General features: G+C 39.9%; 1 protein-coding gene across 1 annotated transcript in view; it reads right to left on the bottom strand.

Moving 5' to 3' along the window:
• Positions 1 to 17548: 17548 nt before the first annotated feature.
• LOC149785910 (solute carrier family 22 member 7-like) overlaps positions 17549 to 24383 on the bottom strand; it is a 65702-nt gene continuing 58867 nt past the window's right edge. The window contains exon 9 of the mRNA XM_089978084.1: positions 17549 to 18098. Coding sequence (XP_089834210.1) covers positions 17943 to 18098 — 156 coding nt within the window. The 3' untranslated portion in view covers positions 17549 to 17942. The remainder of the gene's footprint in view (positions 18099 to 24383) is intronic.

Below are 24383 nucleotides of genomic sequence, written 5' to 3'. Positions count from 1 at the left end.
ACGCCACTATAATTAAACTCAACAACAAAAAGCGCGATTAATGTCGTGGACTGGTACCTCACCAGATTTTGGTCTGTTTTGTGGGTCGAGTCAGATATCAAATCGTGCTCCTGGGCCGCAATAATGATATCCTGGAAGGTGTTTCTCACCAGAATATTTTGCCCATGGAGCTCCTGGCAGTCTGGCTGCAATATCACCACCCGATGATTGTTTGATACAAATTAGACCATTTTGCACCACAACTCGAGCATTTGCCCGTGATTGCACGACTCGCTTGCGATTCTTCGTCGTTACCGCTACTGGGATCTTAATGTTAGTGACACGTTAACATCCAATACAATATGAATTCATGGTTATTGTCTAACAATTGCTTTCATTGGAAGTAATTGACTTATCAGTGACATATAATGTTTGTTTTTGGTTACCAAAGCGTTAAGCCGTCACCCATAGTCGTGTTATATACAGGTAAGTAAAAACTAATATATAAAGGAAATCACCTTGTTGACAACGAATAACATACGCCCTCCTTATCACGCCAATGTAAACATGATTGTTGGTATATTTTTCACCGTGTTCACTGATCAATAACAACAATAATTTTCACATAGGCAGGTGTGCAAGACTAACCCGATAAATAAAATCTTAAAACATTTGATATGTGCTGAGATTCGACACATATAATTAGCACATCTACATATTTCATTGATCTAGTTCGATTGACTATGCATAATTTTACTGAGACCAGAAATGGAAATAAAAGATGAAAATTGCGACAATGAAAGACGGTTGCTGTTTAGTAGGGTCTTATGCTTACTGTTTTTAATAGACAGAACAATACAACAATTATCTTTCTTTGCCGATAAATCACTAATCTCCCCAAACTAGAGGACTCAAAGTCTATAAAAAGAGTCGTTATTTACTTACTAAATTTGGTTAATATTTTATCTTCGAGTGTTATTTTGTATACACTGTCATGAACAGAGCAAAATAATTCACAGAGGATAATGTACAATTCAACATCAGCATCAGTTTGTGTACACTCCAAATTGTTCTGCTTGCCCGGAAGCAATGTGGCGGTGCAAAGCAGGTCTTGTGGGTAAATTCTGTTTATAATAACAAGCTGAATTCGTAACCTGCCCTATTAACTCGAGTTCTCTTGTCGCAAATTTGACTACAACCCGGGCTGTTGTTGTTTTGGGTTGAACGCCATTTATTAACGCACGGTAGGCTGTACATGAAGGGCAGTATAAATGGTGGAGAAAGAACCAGAGAAAATCCCGGAAAGAACTATTGACCTACGGGAAGCTACTGGCAAACTTTCTCGCGTACCCTTACACCCAAGACTCGAACAAACGCGGACAGATTTGTGATGCCAGTGCTCGGCTTTAGACCACTGGCCACCCGGGGCCACACGACCAGGGTACTCATAGCTCAAGATTATCTCTGTATAAACACAATACAGACGAGTTTTTATTCTTCAGGAAATTGTTAACTTTACATCTATAGCTGTATTAGTATTTGACATATAAAACTGCATTCTTTCTTGCTATCCGGTTTATCTGACAGATTTGTTTTATATATTGGAGGTTTCAGAATTTTATTCAAAATTTTACAAGGTCAGACCTATGTCACATAGCGCCAATTTATCACATAGATCATAATCTGATTCAAGCTAAGTGATTTCTTGATATAACAGAATTCAATTAAACTTTGCATGTATTAAAGGGTGAGAAGTGTTCGAATTCATATAATCCGGTGAGATTATTCGGACACAGATTAATGTATGAACATGATTATTATAATAATGATCTCGCACAGTATTTCTGATGAAACAAGATCGGAATATCGATCGGCCATTTCGTCAGGTCGTGAAATAATTTACGATTACCTCACGACCTGACCGAAATGGCAGAGCGATGTTCCGATCGGATGAAACAATGTGTAACTAAGCCGGTTCATGAGCGCACATGCTTAATATATTATTAGTTGTATTCGCACTTAACTGTGTATAGTATGTGTCACAGCTCAGGCATTATTTTTAGGGGTTTTAAGAAGAGTAGTAAAACGGGGGGATTTTGTGTAACCCTGACGCTGGGATTGATAGTAACATTGGCTCAGATGACGGTATTAGTTTACTGTCAGTGAGGGAGCAAAGCTTCTGGACCAGCTGATCTGCGGAGAATAAGGAGAATCTCGAGGGACCCTTCAGCAGACAGGAGGGGCTGGCAATGAGTGATTGCTCTTTGACCATTCGACGAGATCTGTGGAACAGAAATACATCGTCTCGTCGACTAGAAGCCACATGGTGCATATATATATTCTATTTTTTTGAATCAATATTATTCAATATCACTATATAGTTGATAACATAATTCAATATCGCTATCATTGAAAATCAATCAATCATATTTAATTATGAATTCCATACCTTGATTCTCATTTGACTACTCGTTGAAGTTACATGCTCTGATTAGTTCCATTTAGGAACGATATCATTTGCTTGGATCCGTTGTTGAGTTCTGTGCGCATCACTCTGTTAAATCCATTGATGGACTTGATGCTCACGAGTATGGTGTCAGAGATATTCCTCAGTCAATATCATAATAAATAAACATCTAATTCGGGAAACTCCTTTGAGTGCCATCGCTAAATCAAGTCCCAGCTTGGCTTTGAGTGTCATCGCTAAATCAAGTCCCAATTTGGGTTTGAGTGCCATCACTAAATCAAGTCCCAACTTGGCTTTGAGTGCCATCGCTAAATCAAGTCCCAACTTGGCTTTGAGTGCCATCGCTAAATTAAGTCCCAATCTGGCTTTAAGTGCCATCACTAAATCAAGTCCCAACTTGGCTTTGAGTGTCATCGCTAAATCAAGTCCCAACTTGGCTTTGAGTGCCATCCCTAAACCAAGTCCCAACTTGGATTTGAGTGCCATCGCTAAATCAAGTCCCAACTTGGCTTTGAGTGTCATCGCTAAATCAAGTCCCAACTTGGCATTGAGTGCCATCCCTAAATCACGTCCCAACTTGGCTTTGAGTGCCATCCCTAAATCAAGTGCCAACTTGGCTTTGAGTGCCATCGCTAAATCAAGTCCCAACTTGGCTTTGAGTGCCATCGCTAAATCAAGTCCCAACTTGGATCTGAGTGCCATCGCTAAATCAAGTCCCAACTTGGCTTTGAGTGCCATCCCTAAATCAAGTCCCAACTTGGATTTGAGTGCCATCGCTAAATCAAGTCCCAACTTGGCTTTGAGTGTCATCGCTAAATCAAGTCCCAACTTGGCTTTGAGTGTGTGATGTTTACCCCAACCCCTTGTATTATACATGTATTTATAAGTCTGTAAGTGGAGCCAGGTAAGCTTTGTTTTTCCAAGTACCTAAGTTGGCTAATCCTCTTACGTAACCCAGTCTTTGTTTGAGCTCTGGAGTGGAAATCTGGCGGGAATCTTTGTACATGGGAACACGTGACGTAGACAACTTCAAAGAGCCGGAAGCCGACAATGGTAGGCTGGACAGTACATGGGGACACACAGACTGACAATTTTTATGATTGACAGTTCGATCAAATGACCAGAGTCCGTCGCCATCCAGTCGGGATGCGTTGTAGGTGGGACTTGATTCGAGAAGCTGGCATAAGACTTGTACAAGCCTGAAATTCGTCAGTTGGTGTTTAAGAGTCGCAGTGACACACACTCCGTTAGCCATTCGTAAAAATTGGCGGAATTTAGGAAATTCATGAAATAGCTTCGATCAGGTAAGTTTGATGTTACGTTGATTCTGCTTGATACGACTGCTGTTAATTGAAGAGAATTTGTCGTATGTATACATTTTACTTGTATTGAAGTATGAATAGTTAATTATGACCTTAATATTTTGCATTTTTTTCATGACTTTAGCTAGTACTTTTGTTTACGATTGATTACGATGTTGATTCGTTGCATCATTATTCATAATGTTACTATGTACACCTTATTTTGTGAGGCGAAAATGTTCTCTTCTTTCGCTAGTAATATGTGTGCATATTATTTCGTGGATTATTACGTTTACGCCCTTTTGAAAGGACGATTTGTATTTGTGAAGAATTGTATTGCTCGCTAGCCGCTATAAGAATTAATATTTCTTTGCGTAGTTATATTTTGGTAGACAAGAAATTTGTTTACGTAATGATAGATTTTGCCATTGAGTAACGGATTGCCGTTTATCGCCATTTGAATGTGAATATTGTGGATGGTACGCTTGTGTAGGAAATATATAAATATATATAAATATATAGATAGTCATATTACTAATCGTAGTAATATTTTAGTACAATCACATTTGAAATATTTTGTATGTATATACTGATAGGGCTCAGTATGTAGATATTTGAATCCTTTGTGTGATTGTTTTATGGAGCCATTTTTGTGAGCGGCGGAAGTGTATGGGAATTTCGATGTGTGCGCATGCGCGACCCAAATGTCCCGCCTTAAACTGATGGTTCAGTTCAGTGACGTAGTGTGAGGGAAGATTTTATAACCCTATGCTAATGCATTATACCTTTCAACAGGAAGCTTTCGGGGGACGAAAGAATTTCAGAGAATTTCGGGGGACGAGAGAAGTTCAGAGAATTTCGGGTGACGGTGAGAGATACCGAGTGAATTTCGGGTGACCTCAAGGGATACCGTCAAGGGTTCCGGATACTAGAAGAGGAACCGGAAGTCAAGATAACGGCAAGGAACAAGGATTATAGAAGAGGAAGCGGAAGTGGAGATCACGAAAGGAGAGAAAGACAAGGGAACGAAGAGATTTAGATGAGTAGCACTCAAGAAGGGAAAAATCTCCTCACACTGTGAACTCAAATGATGATCAAAGGGATCATTGGGTGAAAGAGAGACATTGATTACTTTAAATTCTTTTAAATTTCATTTATTAAATTGTTATTGTTTAAATTTCATCTTTGTATTTCTTTTAATTTAACTGTCGGCATTGCTGACTGGGGGCTCGTAGCCATAAATATATTTAGTCAATAAATAATATAGTGTCCAGAATTAACTTTCTGAATAAGGACCAGGGGAACTTCTCATAATTCGTTAAAGTCTATAAGAAGAACCCCACCCCTAGACAACCACTACACCTCTACAGTGGACGCTTCGTCCGGGATATGAATTAGACATATATATTATTTTGGGACTTAAAGTTATTGGTAGAAGTATTAGTGAACAGTGTGAGATATTTTCCATTCTTTGTATCTGAAATTTTGTGATTTTCTCATCTTGTATTTTTATTGTCATATGTGCAGGCTTTGTAGATCTTCCATTCATAGCAGTACGTGTGAAGCAGATATCGAACAAATATCTTACCTGAACGAAACTAGTTGTTGTCGACAGGTAAGTATTTAAACTGGTATTACAAATATCTGTATACTGTTTGAATTTTGAGACAAGGTATCACTTTACATTAGTATAATGGCTACCGAACGACAAATGATAAAGGAATACCGCGCCATGGGGTCGGAAGATCTTGGATACGAGGGAGATCGCCTGGCAACCTTTATAGAAGAAAGGATCAAGGAATGGAAGGCCGAAAAAGCAGCGGAAAGAGAAGCCCAGAGAGAACTAGCCAAGATAGCAGCGGACCAAGAGTTAGCCAAGATCGCAGCGGATCAAGCCAAGATAGCCGCGGACCGAGACGCCCAGAAAGAGCTGGAGCTAGCCAGACTCGCTCACACTCTGGAGATGGAAAGGGTCAGAGTTGAAGCCAGGACCAACGGACGGGACGACGCCAGTACAAGCTCTGGAACAACCGGCCGACCTTTCATCGACCACCGGATAGTCCAGATCAACATGTCACGCTTCAATGATAGGGAGGAGGCTATTGACGATTTTCTCGTCCAGTTTGAGAAACTCGCACGCGCTCATCAGGTCCCTGAACAGCACTGGGCCATTAATGTCTCAGCCTTTTTGCAAGGTGCAGCTCGGGAAGTCTACCACGGCTTAACTGCAGAAGAGGCTGATGACTACACTGCCCTCAAGAAGGCGCTTCTCTGCCATTACCGGCTGACCGCCGAGACTTACCGGAAACTTTTCCGGGACTCGGTGAAAAAGGTAACAGAGACCCACTCTCAATTCCACAACCGTGTTCGAGGTTTATTTGAGAAGTGGATGAAAATGGCCGAAGTCGAACGCACGTACGAAGGGCTACGCGAGGTAATACTCAAGGAACATGTCCTGGGTACTTACCGTCGCGAGTTGACAGTTTTCTTAGCAGAAAGAGAACACCGGACGCTCGAAGAGATCGCTAACATGGCGGAGCGATACGAGCAGGCGCACTCGAAGAGTGGAGGTTCCGGGGTTGCAGACCGACCCCGACCCTCTGAGTCGCGTCGTATGGGGGAGGTTGAGCCGGCTGTCCGTAACCGTCAGGGCGACGGGAAGGTCGGAGGGGCACCTACAGGTAGGGATGCCGCCTATCGACCTGGACAGGCCTCACCCACGAAACCAGGACTTGCAAGTCGGCGAGGGCCGCCGACATGTTTTAATTGCAAGCGCCTGGGGCATTTTGCCAGGGACTGTCCCAAGGGCAGGCAGACCCAGGTGAATGTCGTAGCTAAGAAGGAATGTGTGCCGGAAGCGAGTCGCAACCCAGCCAACCTTGCGGCCGCAACTGTCAATGGTGAAGGCGCCACCATCTTGTATGACACTGGGTGCAGCGTCCCCGCGCTTGTCGACAAGAAATATGTCAAGCCGGAGGACTATACAGGGGAGGTAATAGAAGTTCAGTACGCGAACTGCGCGCGTGACTCATTACCAGTAGCTGTCATTGACCTCGATTCACCATACGTGAAGGGGAAAATTGAAGCTGCTTGCTTGGAGGGGCTATCACATGACGTCATACTGGGTTGCCGTTATGTGTTACCCCAGCCGAACCCCGAAACCTGCACACCTATGCCAGTGAGTGCCGTTGAAACCAGGGCCATGAGTCGACAGCCGAAACAAAAGCCAATCCAAGTTACATCGACACCGGTTAGTAATGTTATTCCAGCGGAGTTAAGGAAGCTGCAACAGGAGGACGCAACTCTGGCGCAGTTGCACAAACACGCAGAAGCGGGAACAGAAAGGGAAACTCCGAACGGCGCGGTGAAGTTTGTCTACAAGAAGGGAATCTTGTATCGCCACGCCAGGAAACACAACGAACACTTCAAGCAAGTCGTCGTGCCAAAGGAAAAGCGTTGCGAAGTACTGAAACTTGCACACGAGAGTCTCATGGGTGGACACATGGGAATTGCTAAGACGCGTGACCGTCTTGTAAAAGAGTTTTACTGGCCAGGGGTCCAGGGAGACGTAAAACGGTTCTGTCTCTCCTGTGACATATGCCAGAGAATGGCACCGAAAACGGATCAGCGACCCATCCCTTTGGGGAGTACGCCCCTTATCGATGAACCATTTAGACGTGTTGCCATGGATTTAATCGGACCGATAAAACCCGCGTCTGCGCACGGAAATCGATATATTTTAACGGTTGTCGATTATGCTACACGCTATCCGGAGGCCGTTGCGTTGCGTAACATTGACACGGAAACCGTCGCGGAAGCTCTGTTTGCGATCTGGTCAAGAGTCGGAGTGCCCGACGAGATCTTGACCGATCAAGGAACACAATTTATGAGTCGTGTGATGGCGGAGGTGAATCGTCTCATGTCGATTAAACACCTCACGACTACACCGTATCACCCCCAATGTAACGGATTGGTCGAACGGTTTAATGGGACCTTGAAAAGCACGCTCAAGAAATTGTGCGAAGGCCGCCCCAAGGATTGGGACCGGTATATTCCGGCCATGCTTTTTGCATACCGGGAAGTACCGCAAGCGAGTTTGGGGTTCTCTCCCTTTGAACTCTTGTACGGGAGAACCGTACGCGGCCCAATCGCCGTACTGAGACAGCTGTGGACAGACGACCACGCTGTAGAGGAAGTACGCACTACCTACCAGTACGTCGCGGACTTGCGCAACAAACTGGAAGAGGTTTGTTCTCTCGCGCAAGAAAATCTCAAACGAGCTAAGGCGCAACAGGCGAAAAATTACAATAAGCGCGCAAAACCACGTCAGTTTGAGGTAGGGGACAAAGTGTTGTTGTTGTTGCCCCAGGAACACAACAAGTTGCAAGTTTCCTGGAGGGGTCCATACGTCGTCACCAAGAAGGTCGGAGGTCAAACCTACCGGATACAGCTACCGACGAAAGAGAAATTGTACCATGCCAATTTGCTCAAGAGGTACCGGGAAAGGGAGACCGCCAGCGATTTTGTTGTCGCAGCGATAGTCACCGAGGATATCGAAGGCGATACGGAAGGTGCTAACACTGTCCCGAGCTGTCCATTAACGAGGGCCGAGACTCCGTCGGACGTGGAGTGTGACCCCATGTTAACTGAAGGCCAGCGGAACGAGATAGAGACCTTGCTGGCCGGATATTTCGACGTGCTAACAGAAAAACCCGGGAGGACGACGCTTGTCGAGTTCGGGTTAAAGATGGTGGACGACCGACCAGTTCAGCGTAAACCCTACCCCTTGCCCCACGCGAAACGACAAGTTGTAAGGGAAGAAATCGAGCAGATGATTGCTCTGGGAGTAATCGAACCTGCCGACTCTCCGTACTGCTCACCAGTAGTCTTAGTGCAGAAGAAGGACGGCACCCATCGGTTCTGCGTCGACTACCGGAAGCTGAATCAGGTGACAGAATTTCAAGTTGAAATGCTACCTGACCCCGAACATATCTTCGCTTCGGTCTCGAAAGCGAAATATTTTTCCAAACTGGATTTGTCCAAGGGGTATTGGCAAATTCCGGTAAAGAAAGAAGACCGACCGAAGCTTGCTTTTGCTACTCCCGACGGGACATACCAATGGTTGGTGATGCCGTTCGGGGTACAAAACGCGCCCAGCGTCTTTACCAGAATGATGCGGAAGTTGTTGGAGCCCTTGCGCGATAGGGGTGTCCACAACTTCATGGATGACCTCTTGTTAGCTACAGAGACATGGGGTGAACACCTCGCTCTGTTAGCTGACGTTTTGGAGCGGCTACGTCAGGAGGGCTTGACAGCCCGCCCTTCCAAATGTCACCTTGGTTTCAGGACATTAGACTATTTAGGACATACCCTGAACCAAGGCACGCTGTCCCCAGAAAAGTCGAAGGTGGAGCAGTTGAGAAACGCAGCACGCCCCACCACGAAAACGGAAGTGAGGTCATTCCTGGGACTGGCCGGATATTACCGGAGGTATGTCGCTAATTTCAGCGCGATTGCGGGCCCGTTGTCTGACCTAACCAAGAAACGGACCCCGAGGAAGTTCGTTTGGACAGATGCGTGTGAGCACGCATTCCAAACGCTAAAGGATAGACTTACATCCGACGCAGTTGTTCGTCTACCGGACTTGGATAAAGAATTCGTTCTGCGCACCGATGCATGCGACACGGGACTGGGAGCAGTACTGCTCCAGGAGCATGACAAGACGCTTTTTCCTGTCGCATACGGCAGCCGGAAGTTGTCTGCTGCCGAGAAGAATTACTCAGTATCGGAGAGGGAATGTCTCGGAATCGTGTTCGGCATATCACGGTTCGAGCGATACCTATATGGACGTAAGTTCATATTGGAGACCGACCACCAACCACTCGCCTATCTGGCGCAGGCAAAGTTGTCCAATGGTCGATTGATGCGATGGTCGCTGTTTTTACAGCAGTACCAGATGCAGATCAGATACGTGAAAGGATCTGAAAACGTAGGCGCAGATTTCATGAGTAGAAGCGCCGAAATGATATAGATCATTTGTTATATTTTCGTGTTCATACTCAGTTTAGCATTTAGTTCATTTTGCTGATTTTGTTCTTTATATCGTTGTAACACTTTTGCTTTTGTAGTTTGAGTGAATAAAATCCTGATTTTATTCTCAAGCGTGGGGGGATGTGATGTTTACCCCAACCCCTTGTATTATACATGTATTTATAAGTCTGTAAGTGGAGCCAGGTAAGCTTTGTTTTTCCAAGTACCTAAGTTGGCTAATCCTCTTACGTAACCCAGTCTTTGTTTGAGCTCTGGAGTGGAAATCTGGCGGGAATCTTTGTACATGGGAACACGTGACGTAGACAACTTCAAAGAGCCGGAAGCCGACAATGGTAGGCTGGACAGTACATGGGGACACACAGACTGACATTTTTATGATTGACAGTTCGATCAAATGACCAGAGTCCGTCGCCATCCAGTCGGGATGCGTTGTAGGTGGGACTTGATTCGAGAAGCTGGCATAAGACTTGTACAAGCCTGAAATTCGTCAGTTGGTGTTTAAGAGTCGCAGTGACACACACTCCGTTAGCCATTCGTAAAAATTGGCGGAATTTAGGAAATTCATGAAATAGTTTCGATCAGGTAAGTTTGATGTTACGTTGATTCTGCTTGATACGACTGCTGTTAATTGAAGAGAATTTGTCGTATGTATACATTTTACTTGTATTGAAGTATGAATAGTTAATTATGACCTTAATATTTTGCATTTTTTTCATGACTTTAGCTAGTACTTTTGTTTACGATTGATTACGATGTTGATTCGTTGCATCATTATTCATAATGTTACTATGTACACCTTATTTTGTGAGGCGAAAATGTTCTCTTCTTTCGCTAGTAATATGTGTGCATATTATTTCGTGGATTATTACGTTTACGCCCTTTTGAAAGGACGATTTGTATTTGTGAAGAATTGTATTGCTCGCTAGCCGCTATAAGAATTAATATTTCTTTGCGTAGTTATATTTTGGTAGACAAGAAATTTGTTTACGTAATGATAGATTTTGCCATTGAGTAACGGATTGCCGTTTATCACCATTTGAATGTGAATATTGTGGATTTGGTACGCTTGTGTAGGAAATATATAAATATATATAAATATATAGATAGTCATATTACTAATCGTAGTAATATTTTAGTACAATCACATTTGAAATATTTTGTATGTATATACTGATAGGGCTCAGTATGTAGATATTTGAATCCTTTGTGTGATTGTGTTATGGAGCCATTTTTGTGAGCGGCGGAAGTGTATGGGAATTTCGATGTGTGCGCATGCGCGACCCAAATGTCCCGCCTTAAACTGATGGTTCAGTTCAGTGACGTAGTGTGAGGGAAGATTTTATAACCCTATGCTAATGCATTATACCTTTCAACAGGAAGCTTTCGGGGGACGAAAGAATTTCAGAGAATTTCGGGGGACGAGAGAAGTTCAGAGAATTTCGGGTGACGGTGAGAGATACCGAGTGAATTTCGGGTGACCTCAAGGGATACCGTCAAGGGTTCCGGATACTAGAAGAGGAACCGGAAGTCAAGATAACGGCAAGGAACAAGGATTATAGAAGAGGAAGCGGAAGTGGAGATCACGAAAGGAGAGAAAGACAAGGGAACGAAGAGATTTAGATGAGTAGCACTCAAGAAGGGAAAAATCTCCTCACACTGTGAACTCAAATGATGATCAAAGGGATCATTGGGTGAAAGAGAGACATTGATTACTTTAAATTCTTTTAAATTTCATTTATTAAATTGTTATTGTTTAAATTTCATCTTTGTATTTCTTTTAATTTAACTGTCGGCATTGCTGACTGGGGGCTCGTAGCCATAAATATATTTAGTCAATAAATAATATAGTGTCCAGAATTAACTTTCTGAATAAGGACCAGGGGAACTTCTCATAATTCGTTAAAGTCTATAAGAAGAACCCCACCCCTAGACAACCACTACACCTCTACAGAGTGCCATCACTAAATCAAGTCCCAACTTGGCTTTGAGTGCCATCGCTAAATCAAGTCCCAACTTGGCTTTGAGTGCCATCACTAAATCAAGTCCCAACTTGGATTTGAGTGCCATCACTAAATCAAGTCCCAACTTGGCTTTGAGTGCCATCGCTAAATCAAGTCCCAACTTGGCTTTGAGTGCCATCACTAAATCAAGTCCCAACTTGCATTTGAGTGCCATCGCTAAATCAAGTCCCAACTTGGCTTTGAGTGCCATCGCTAAATCAAGTCCCAACTTGGCTTTGAGTGTCATCGCTAAATCAAGTCCCAATTTGGGTTTGAGTGCCATCACTAAATCAAGTCCCAACTTGGCTTTGAGTGCCATCGCTAAATCAAGTCCCAACTTGGCTTTGAGTGCCATCCCTAAATCAAGTCCCAACTTGGATTTGAGTGCCATCGCTAAATCAAGTCCCAACTTGGCTTTGAGTGTCATCGCTAAATCAAGTCCCAACTTGGCATTGAGTGTCATCGCTAAATCAAGTCCCAACTTGGCTTTGAGTGCCATCGCTAAATCAAGTCCCAACTTGGCTTTGAGTGCCATCCCTAAATCAAGTCCCAACTTGGCTTTGAGTGCCATCGCTAAATCAAGTCCCAACTTGGATCTGAGTGCTATCACTAAATCAAGTCCCAACTTGGATTTGAGTGCCATCACTAAATCAAGTCCCAACTTGGCTTTGAGTGCCATCGCTAAATCAAGTCCCAACTTGGCTTTGAGTGCCATCACTAAATCAAGTCCCAACTTGGCTTTGAGTGCCATCACTAAATCAAGTCCCAACTTGGCTTTGAGTGCCATCCCTAAATCAAGTCCCAACTTGGATTTGAGTGCCATCGCTAAATCAAGTCCCAACTTGGCTTTGAGTGTCATCGCTAAATCAAGTCCCAACTTGGCTTTGAGTGCCATCCCTAAATCAAGTCCCAACTTGGCTTTGAGTGCCATCGCTAAATCAAGTCCCAACTTGGATCTGAGTGCTATCACTAAATCAAGTCCCAACTTGGATTTGAGTGCCATCACTAAATCAAGTCCCAACTTGGCTTTGAGTGCCATCGCTAAATCAAGTCCCAACTTGGCTTTGAGTGCCATCACTAAATCAAGTCCCAACTTGGCTTTGAGTGCCATCACTAAATCAAGTCCCAACTTGGCTTTGAGTGCCATCACTAAATCAAGTCCCAACTTGGCTTTGAGTGCCATCGCTAAATCAAGTCCCAACTTGGCTTTGAGTGCCATCCCTAAATCAAGTCCCAACTTGGATTTGAGTGCCATCGCTAAATCAAGTCCCAACTTGGCTTTGAGTGTCATCGCTAAATCAAGTCCCAACTTGGCTTTGAGTGCCATCGCTAAATCAAGTCCCAATTTGGCTTTGAGTGCCATCCCTAAATCAAGTCCCAACTTGGCTTTATCCTTTTGCAAAAGGTATCTTCTAGTTTAATGTTGCTTGAAGTATGTGTTATACCGTAATATGTTGGACGGATTTATTTCATTTCTTACGGAATCTTTCTCAGCCTGTGATGGGTTATTTTTATTTCCCACACATTTTTACCCAGCTAGGACATTGACTGTATTGTAGCAGCCTTATCACATTTTCCATGTGTAACATTTTGTTGCTTAACTGAGATTTTTGAATTTGCTTACTGTTTCCTTTTTTGTCTTCTGATCAACACAAATGTGCATCCAGTGTATGTTTTCACTGGCTCATTTTCTTATGCGCAGCTTTTCACATATCTGTCACATTTTAGAAAACCGTTATTTCAAAACAAAAGCAATTTTCATAATCTTTATCACTGTTTTTTATACATTCTTCTTCATTAGCCCTCAGCTGAGATGAATTCTTTCGAACGTTATTTGTTTTAACGACATGTTGCTTTCTGCTGATTCCCAACTGTTAAGCAATTCATCATATCCTTTTCGTTACACAAGTACATTATTTTTACCGTTCATTGGTCTTCATAATCTGTTCGTTTGTTACATCATAAGTCACCGATATATATATATATATATATATATATATATATATATATATATATATATATATATATATATATATATATATATATATATATATATAATGTATGTATGTGTATATAGTATTTATGTATGTTATATATGGGTGTATGCATGTGTATATAGTATTTATGTATGTATGTATGTTATATATGGGTGTATGTATGTATATAATTTTCTAAACTATACTCTCTGTAGTCTCCCCTTTTAAATGTTCCGATTTATGAAATGCCGGATCACTTGAAATAACTTGCTGGATATTAAAAAATGTATCGGTAAAGATAGGTTGTTAGTCCTGAGTAAATATTGTTTTGCATTTTCAGAATTCTGGTTGGTCTGTTTTAAATGTAGTTGTTCCAACTGTACAAGCTGTCAAATAACCGACTAGATTGATCCATACTTGTAGTTTGTATTCTTCCTTGCTCGCTAACACTAGTGTCTTGTGTATTGACGTGTGATGCATGTGATTTTATCCATCAATTAGCTTTGATTAAAGGTCAGCTCATTAGCTGGTTTCATCTAGAATTAAATAATTTCACATTTTAGTCTTCGTAGTTCTCTTAAATCTTTGTACTAAATATTGTTTTATTTCAATGCGCGTTAGTACAAACGGATTTGATGTTTTCTTTTTACAACAAATCTTTAGCTTTTCTGTTGTGAAACTAGTTCCCCTCATCGAAATATTTTTTAGGGTTTCGCTCCTTGAAGATTTCTCTGAGAGTATTGTGTACGTCGTCTCCTTCTATTTCGTCAGCCCAAGCTTATTTCTATAAAATATCTTTATGTATGTATGGATGGATGGATGGACGGACGGACGGACGGACGTATGTATGTATGTATGTATGTATGTATGTATCCATTGTTGTAGATTTCACACTCTTCCAACTCAATAATATCTGCCTGCCAATAGTCATCCAATTGTCTTTAATAAACTGTTTTGTATGAAAACATTTTTCTCGCTAGTTTTAGCTATGTGTAGGTATATTATTCAATTAACCTTTCTCTCAGTTGAGTGTATTTTTCCCATTCAGTTTGTTCCACTATTGATTGACTTTTGTGTAAACAACTAGACTTACAGGACTGCACTACATATGTCTTCGGTAGTGTTATTGTAAATGCTATTCACATTATTGATGTTGGCCATTCGAAATGGGATATAGACATCCAGAGAATGGTTGAAGCTTGATAACTTAAGTTTGGTTGCTATCAGCTAGACCACATTACATCCATTCACGCTAAAACGTGGTAAATGCTATCATTCCTACGATTGAATCTCAGTTGGCTTACTGAGTGATACTTCAACTCTAACTTTGGTCTTTATAATGTAGATATCTAGTTGCAGGTTGAAACATTTGCTAGAGCTTAATGTTGTATTGTAAATGTTTATATTTATCCACAGCAAATACGTAATGTATACCTTCTTCATAATACACCGGTTTAACCATCCTGCTATCAGGGCGGATGTTACCTATAGACGCCTTTCATCCCAGCCAAAGCGTGTGAAGAAATATACATTTTTCCTTTCCACAAAGGTTGTTGCTTTTAGGTTAGATTGATGAAATATTTAATTAACTGCAAGTTGAGTTTATCACCAAGAAGCAATGTGTCATTGTGTATGCTGTTCGCAAATATTCAGTTTATTGTGCTCTCCACTCAATGCAAAATCAAGTTATTCATATGTTGCCCATTGACTGGAATATACTTTTGTTTTATAAAAATATGAGCGTCTAGAAAGTTTTAGAGTTGCATTGAAATGGACAGTTGTACAATTAAAATGCGTTGATCTATTCATTTATTCTTTTCTTTTGCGCTGTTAAAGTACACGCCAGTAAAATTATAATATTTAAAAATTTGAAATGTTCTAAGATTGTCCATTTCTTTACTACTGATTTGTCAGACAAAACCTAAATGTTTGGATCTAGAATTCTTGATGGTGTTTAATCTTAAAAAAAATATCAAATTACTTTTGTCCGTAAGATACAAGTTGGTCGCAGATATCTTAAAAGGTATGATCTGAGCATCTTAATTTTTCAAACAAAAACAACGACAATAACAACAACAACAATGATGATGATGATGATGATGATGATTTACACAGCTTATATTTATTGGAAGTAACGGGATTTAAAGGAATCATACGTTTTTTTCTCTCCAAAATTCTTTTATTTTAGTATAATTTCTTTAATATATTTTTAGCAAGTTACATTTTTCCCTTCTTGTGACCAATTCAGCCCATCCAGTTTTTGCATCCAGCTATTGATTTGAAGCATGTATTCGCAGTCCAGGTACGCTTGCAATTGAATCATTTCCAGTTTTTGTTTTCGGATTCAGACACTGTGCAAACAATACAGACCCTATTAGCATAGTCAAAAAAGTCTTTTATAGGAAACGTAATATTTTCAATAAAGTTTCTTGTTGCGTGTAATTTTGTATTCTAGTATTGTAATATGCCATGGGCCTTTTTACCGAGCAAATCCAACACTCGCTTGAATTTTTCCGGAAGTCACTTGTTTCACCTTATTTCCAAGGACATATCGACAACAACCGTTGTCTAATGAAGTTCTAACAACGCGCCAAGACTACAAATAATTTCCCTCTAATCACTGAATGACCACACGTATCACATCTTCACATTTGCATCACAGCTCCACAATTGCATGCCAACCTCATAACTGCATGGTTTATCTTTGTTAGAATTCCGTTGAGTAACGTTATAAAATACAAATCATAATTCAAACACCAAAGACCGGGAACTATTTTCCTACTTTATTCCTGGGTCAGTCGAATCATCATTTCGAGCCTCATTTCGCATGTGACTTTACACCACATTTACCATCATATCAACAATAATAGGCCTCTCCGAATAGTACCAATCCCTTCTCAATTATTCCCTTGTACGAAATATCATTCCCTATCACAGATATTTCACATGGAGATACATAATCAATCAACAGTTAAATCTTAATAGGAACTACTTACTTATCAGGCTCTGACCTGGAATAACTACGAAACTAAACCATACCATCCTGAAATGTCATCAACATTGCACTCTTTGACGTTTGCTCCTATATACTCGAGCTGAGGAACATTTCCCTAACGCCGACTTCCCATAATCAAACAACTAATCGCTAAAATCTAATAAATCCATAAAATGGATACGTAAATATAAATGGCACATACCCTAGATTTATTACAGTATGTTTTATTTATCTGGCAGACGCTATTTTAAATGTGTTCTGTTTGAACCGACTACTGAATATTGTGAAGAAAGGCAAAAGCCAAGATGCTTACGTGACTGAACGAAAGGTCTAGGGCTTATCATTCGGTCTGATATTCATGACATTAAGATGAGAGTACGCAACTATGCGCAATCTCTAAAAATAGCTGTGAAAGTTTTGTATTACATTATTTATATATGCAATACGAAAGTGATAATTATTCCATTAAAGTAAAGAGAAATCCTGATTATTTTTGTTGAACTTTTCCAGTCAATACAATCATTATTTGACGTAAAAGTCTTCTGAGATTTGTTGCAAGATGAACATTAGGTAAGAGGCATCATGGTCGCTTACAGACCTGTCAGTTTTCTTAACGCTGCTAGCACTATCGCATTTACACAGCATATTACTTGTCAAGGTAGAATTCTCTAGACTACGTGACGTAATAGTCGAATGGATAGTTTTATAATGACGCTTTTGTCATTATATATTTGTATTATATTACAAAAATAGGAGAATCAGAAAGCAGCTTCCGTTTATTTTTTTCAAGACATGTGACGGGAATCAATTGGAGCCTTAGGATCCCTTACTGTATACATTCCATTTTAAAAGCTTCACGGGCCAGAAGATGAATGAATTATAGCTGTCATTATTGTTAGTTCTGTCCGTTAGTTATATCTTTATTAAACGCATACATCAATGTTGTAATTTCATGGTCATAACAGTGTGCAGGAAAATAAAACGTCTTTCGACCCCATATGGTACTTACAAAATGTTAATATTATTAAACGTGCGAACTTGAAAGTGTGTACTGATTTTAGTTTCTTTTTTCATCTCACTCCACTGTTGTCCTTTGAAGTGGCAAAAACAAATTTTTTCCACCTGCTTCTCAAATCTTCATCTCATATCCATTAAACGTTCGACAATTTTCGTCTATTCTTCATCCTTTCTTAAATCCACCAGTTTACTCAGTTTGATGGTGTCCTGCAGGTCCAGATTCTTCGTTTCCTTCAAGAATGTGCAAGCCACTGCGGAAATCGCCATCAGTCCTCCACTTGTCAGGTACAGTAACCCGTGGAGGTCATAACTCTGTAGTAAGACACGGCACAATAAATATAAAATTGGAATAAGCGAGAAAAGGGGTCAATGAGGGTATTTTAAGAGCCGCTAGACTTTGTTCCTTGTTAAAACTTTATTTACTCACTTCCTTACCTTTTACCATTGAACTACTAGTCAGACATGTAAGTCTGTCTGGAACAGATGAACTAAGGAATATTTTTTTTATTTATTAAAGAAGCACTTCTTAGTTATCCTTCCACCACAATCACCTAAACAACCGGGGTTGACGTCTGAAAAGTTCATAATTCCTTACTGGCATTACGATAAAAATATCTATATGCTTTGCTATATTCGTTTAAAATCCAAATCGGAAACTGGGATATCTGTAGTAGGGGCTTTTTATATGATTTAACTGTTTTACAGTTTTCTAGTTTTGTACATAGTCATGTTGAATAGAATCCACATCTTCCAAAACAATACAAGCAGACTCTTTACAGCACACTCACCCCATGGCCTTATGGGCGTTAATCATTTGGTTTAACAGGTCTAGTTCTAGGTCTATGTAAGTGAGAACAGGCATTTGTGTTTATGAAAATTAATTAAATGATTATTTACAGGACTTACAATTAGTTTTAGATGTTGAAAATGCTGATGATATTAGAGACAAGATAGTAGATTAAGTTTCAGTAATTAACAAGAGTAACTTATATATAGATTTTTAAAAAAATAACATATTTTACAATTGAACTCTAACAATCTTTGCCAACCCTTACACATTAACTAAATTTTTTTAGCATTTATGTTTTGAGGAATAGGTTGAAAGGGAGTGTGAGTCTGATCAAACATATGATAACCATTTATATGTTTTCAAATCAGCTTCTAGACAACTCATTAGTGAGATATAAAATGTTTAGTTTAATGTAGGAAACACAGACCGAACAAAAGCAGAACTACTCCCACAACACTTTGCCAACTCTAGCAGTAACAAAAATAACACCAAAAAAAGGTATGACACAAAGACTAACGCTGGAGAAAGAATTCCCACACTTATTTACGGATAAAAACAACAAAGAGTCACCACTCAACGACATTTTCAATATCGAAGAATGGAATAAAGCATTAGCTAATAAAAAGACAACATCTCCAGGAGAAGACAAACTCGGTAATGACATTAATAAACACCTAACAGTAAATATGCAAATCATTACATTAGATGTTTTCAACCTAATCTGGAAACATACCGAAACTAGGCAAAGATCCCAAAGTCCCAATAGCATTCAGACCCATTTCCCTGACAAACACCATCTGTTAAGTCATGGAGAGAAAGATTAACAACCGTCTAAAACACCACTTGGAAAGAAACCATCTGCTAACAGAAAATCAAAGTGGATTTAGAAACAGATGTTCCACCATTGACCAACTAATTAGATTAGAAGCAAACAGCAAACTTCCTTTCAATGCCAAACGGAAAAGAGATAGGCACTTATTGCAATATTCCTAGACCTAGAAAGGTATTTCATCTGGTCTGGACCAAAGGCCTCATCTGAACACTAAACCAATATGGTATAACGGGGCGAAAGCACCAATGGATCGCAAAATCTTTTACAGGGAGACAAATCAAAACCAGAGTAGGAGATGCTCTCACTGACACATACACTCTGTACAACGGTACTCCACAAGAAGTGTAATAAGCCCCACGCTCTTTAACCTAATGGTCAACAATCTCCATGACAACCAACTAATCGAACTGTCACAATTTGCTGATGACACTGGAATCTGCGAGACAGGCAACCCAAACAACCAAACCAACATCAACCAAATACAACAGAGCAATCGGCAAATGGGCTGACAACTTGGGATTTAAAATATCAGACACCAAAGCTCTTGGAATGCTTTTTTCACCTATAAAAACTTGACATACAACATATCCCAAACTCCATCTACAAAATACACCAATACAATTTTTCAAAGAAACCTATTTTTTGGGAATGCTAATTGATGACACCCTCAGCTGGGAAAAACGCATAACAACACTAATCAAATAATGCCTGCAGGACCTCAACCTCCTAAAAATATTAAGGGGATAAAATGGGACGCAGACCAAACAACAATGCCCATGCTCTACAGATCATTATTTAGGGCCAAACTTGACTATGGCTGCCAAGTGTATTGATCAGCCAACAACACTCTGCTCCAAAAACTAAACAACATACAATACAATTCGCCTAGACTTTGTACTTGAGCTCTACTTAATACCTCAATCGAGGAACTCCAAAATATTAACAGAGAATCTACCATTACATCTGAGACGAGAGGAACAAATAGTAAGATACGCCACCATAAACTTGATTCATAAAAGTTCCAATCCAACTAAACTTACGATCAAAAGATATAACACCCCATTCAGCAAAAAACGTGTTCCACGCCCACCTGCATTCCAAAACGTATATGCCCTCTGCATACCCTCTGCAAAGAAATGGAAGTCCCAGGCATTCAAGCAGAACAATGCAATATATGCGATCCCACACCATGGAAAAATAACACACCCAAAATCAACCTTATTGCCCAAACATTCGAATCCAAACTACAAAACCCTGTAGAGACGCTATCAGAAGTACACAACACCATTGAGGAACCATACTCTAACCATCTTAAAATCTAAACAGATGGATCCAAATCCCAAGAACTAAAAAGAACAGTAGCCGTAATAATAATACCCGAACACCGGATAACACTCAGAGACAGTCTCCCGGATGATTGTTCCATCTATACAGCAGAATTATGGGCAATAAATATAAATGAGGCACTTAAATGGATACAAACCCAAACATACAACCAGTACTTTATTATAATAGACTCTCTAAATGTACTCAAATCCTCAGAGACTGGCACAACAAAAGGCAGAAGTAACATGCTAGAAGAAACAATGATATCCATCAGAGAGATTGAAGGAAAACAACAAAATGTCGAATTCCCATGGGTGCCCTTGCATATTAATCTAACAGAAAACGACGAAGCTGACCAACAAGCAAAACTTAACCTCATGAACAACTCACTAACACATCTTGATTACAGTGTACAGGAGGTATATAGCAAAATAAGAATTAAACTAAACAAGAAAAGGTATCAACTATGGGAAAATACCAACAAGAGCAGACACCCATTCCAGCTACAAAAAGAGGTCAACAGAACAATCAGAACAACTAAAGACATAAAACCCACTGACCTTCGCATTATTAATAGGTTAAAACAGGAAAAACTTTACAAAAAAGCAGTTTTGGAAAACTTCTCAACAAAGAAACAAACTAAAACACGAACTGTCCCCATTGTCCAACAATGGAAACATTGGACCATGTTTTCAACACTTGCCCCAAATATCATAATCAACGAGCTAACTTAAAAAAAACCAAAAAACAACACAGCATATACTCGGATCCCTTAAAACATACCCAAAAATATTAAATACGGCATATAACAAAAACATCGAAACTACATACAAAAATATAATATGGTACCTTACGCAAATTAACAAATACGACAAAATATAACAAACATAAGAAAATAAAAACATAACAGCGAACGAAACATCAATCACTAGACAGGTACATAAACAAAATAAACAAACTTAGATCTATCATAACCAGGAAACAGGTTAACAAACGTAAATTTAGGGAATAAAAAAGACTAGATGTCCTTAAAAAGTCCTAGCGACCCAAGTATTCAGCAAAGACATCTGTCTTATCAAAATAGATTTAGCCTGGAAAAATAAAATCATACAAATAACTCGATTAAAATCTAGAAATAACCTAAATAACTCAATCAAAAACTAGAAATAACCAAACAAAAACAAAAATAGATCTAGCCTGAAAATAACACCACAAGAATAAATATATCCACAATCAAAACAAAACATCAATCACCAGACAGGACTAAAGCGGTAGGGTAGGACCGCTAACCAAAAGGCAAGTCCATATCACTTTAAATTTTTTTTTTATAACGTGTGTATGTATAGGTGTATGTGAGTATGTATATATATTAATAATTATAAAATTCTTCCACTGCATGTCTGATTGTGTTCAGGCTAATAATGCAGTAATAAACAAACTGGTATGACAGTACTACACAAATAACTCTCCAACTCCACTATGCAAGAAACAATAATATATATAAGGTGGATAACCCCGCCACTAGGCCCGATTGCACAAGGCGACAAAGATTGGCAATGTGTAAACAAACGCCACTAAGCCTTAGGTCCCCACAAGAATTAGGCCCACCGCACAAAGCGGAAATAAAATACATAACAGACATACAGACCTCAAACAATTAAAACAATATTTAAATCCCAACATTACCCACAAGACCAACACATTATAAACAAAATTTAGAGGCACAATGTAATTTCAAAATTCCATAAAGTAAAAAAGAAATAAAAGCCCATGAACCAGACGGACAAGTCGCAAACATCATGTCAGACTACAGCGTTGAAAGTCGAGTCAGAACCAAAAGATCATCAGAATGACAGAAAGAAGACAGAAGAAAAAGAAAGTAAAGAAGAAGAAAAAGAAGACCGACATCGACTTTCAAATTGCCTTCTTACACGAGGTTCTTCTTTTGACTTATGAAGTCCTCTTTTGATAAAAGCTCTATCCACAAAATCCTGATCGGATCCTTTGATTACCACCATCAAAATTCAAAACCAAAGAGAAACAAAAACAGGACAAAAAACAGTATATTGGGTGTCTGACACTCAGCTAATTGGTACCATTTAGAAATTTAAAAGTATATAAAATTTCAATCTGTCGTTAAAATAATAAAGGAAATTATGCAACTCAATGAAATTGGAAAATTGCACAGGTGGCTTGCACACTATTGGGAAAATAAAAGTCCACTAGCAAAATTGGACTAAAATTTGATCATACGAGCTTCAGCGTTGCAGGGCGTACCGACATCCAATGGCTTACTGCGTTACAGGGATGCTTTTCCTCTTTGCCTCACCTAGACATCTTCAAAATTTCAAAATTAAGGAGTGCGACATTTGCACATAAAAATGGAGCTGTGGTGGCACCATAACCACATCTCTGACTAATTAAGAATCCAGACCTTCAGGACATAACCGGTCACGAAAGCACCAGCTGCATAGGCTATGTAAATTTTGTCATCATCATGGTTAGAGGGAGCTTTTGAATTTGAATTGGTACAGTTGAAAGAAACCATTAAAGAAATATATAGCCTAGACATTTGTTTGTTTGCTTAATTTGAGATTTAACATTTGGACCTATGCAGGAAGAAATTTAAAGGCCAGGATTTCACATACATCAGATTACTTCTACAAAGATTTTCAGCTCTTTAAACTTTGATCTGTGAGACGGAAAAAATACCAACAGGACACATAATAATGAAGTTGACTTCAACCTCATTCCAAGTTTTACAGGAAATGGTAAAGAAGACGCTAAGCTTTCAACTTCTAATGCAAATCAAAGGTTTCAACGACAATAAAGCTAAAACAACATTACCTCTGCTTATGACAGACAATGCCTTACGCTGTTGCATAGCTCTACCTAAAGACACTACAAATGACAGACAATGCCATACGCTGGTACATAGCTCTATCTGAAGATACTAAAAATGAGAGACAATGCCTTACGCTGGTACATAGCTCTACCTGAAGACTCTAAAAATGACAGACAATGCCTTACGCTGGTACATAGCTCCACCTGAAGATACCAAAAATGATTATGAATATTAAAAACAACATTCATTTAGCGATATGGACCCGATAAGAGAACCAAATGGCAACGAACATCATCTCTCTTCCCAACTGCACAAGGGTCATCAATTTGGAAGATTACATTGCTTCAGTTACTCTGCAGGCATCTGATCTGGGTTTACCAGATGCACAGGTCCAATCAATTATCATCAATGGATACGTCAGTTTGTGCTACAGCAGAATCCTGAAACCTTAGAAAGCCTTATCCAAAATGAAAAGCTAGCCGAAACGTTAACAACTGATAGCACCCTGCAACAAGAGGCAATAATAGCAGCAATAGGTAGACTTGAAGAAAACCTTAACGCTTTTAGTGTACAAATGAGTAGCACCCATTATCCAACAAACATTCCCAACCACAGTGCAACTTCCCCCCTCAAAGTCGTGAATCGCCAACTGAATCGAGCAGCACACTGCAACTTTTGTGGAAGATCTCCACCTCTCCAGAAGTCTAAATGTCCAGCTTATGAGAAACAGTGCATGAAGTGTGGAAAACCAAGCCACTTCGCACGTGTTTGTAGGTCATCACCACGTACAGGACCATGACGCCA

This window comes from Sinohyriopsis cumingii, chromosome 12, assembly GCF_028554795.1.
Source record: "Sinohyriopsis cumingii isolate HCF-2022 chromosome 12, ASM2855479v2, whole genome shotgun sequence".
Classification (NCBI taxonomy): Eukaryota; Metazoa; Mollusca; class Bivalvia; order Unionida; family Unionidae; genus Sinohyriopsis; species Sinohyriopsis cumingii.
Note: the sequence above shows the minus strand (reverse complement) of the source record. Positions and strands in the feature narration are given on the sequence as shown.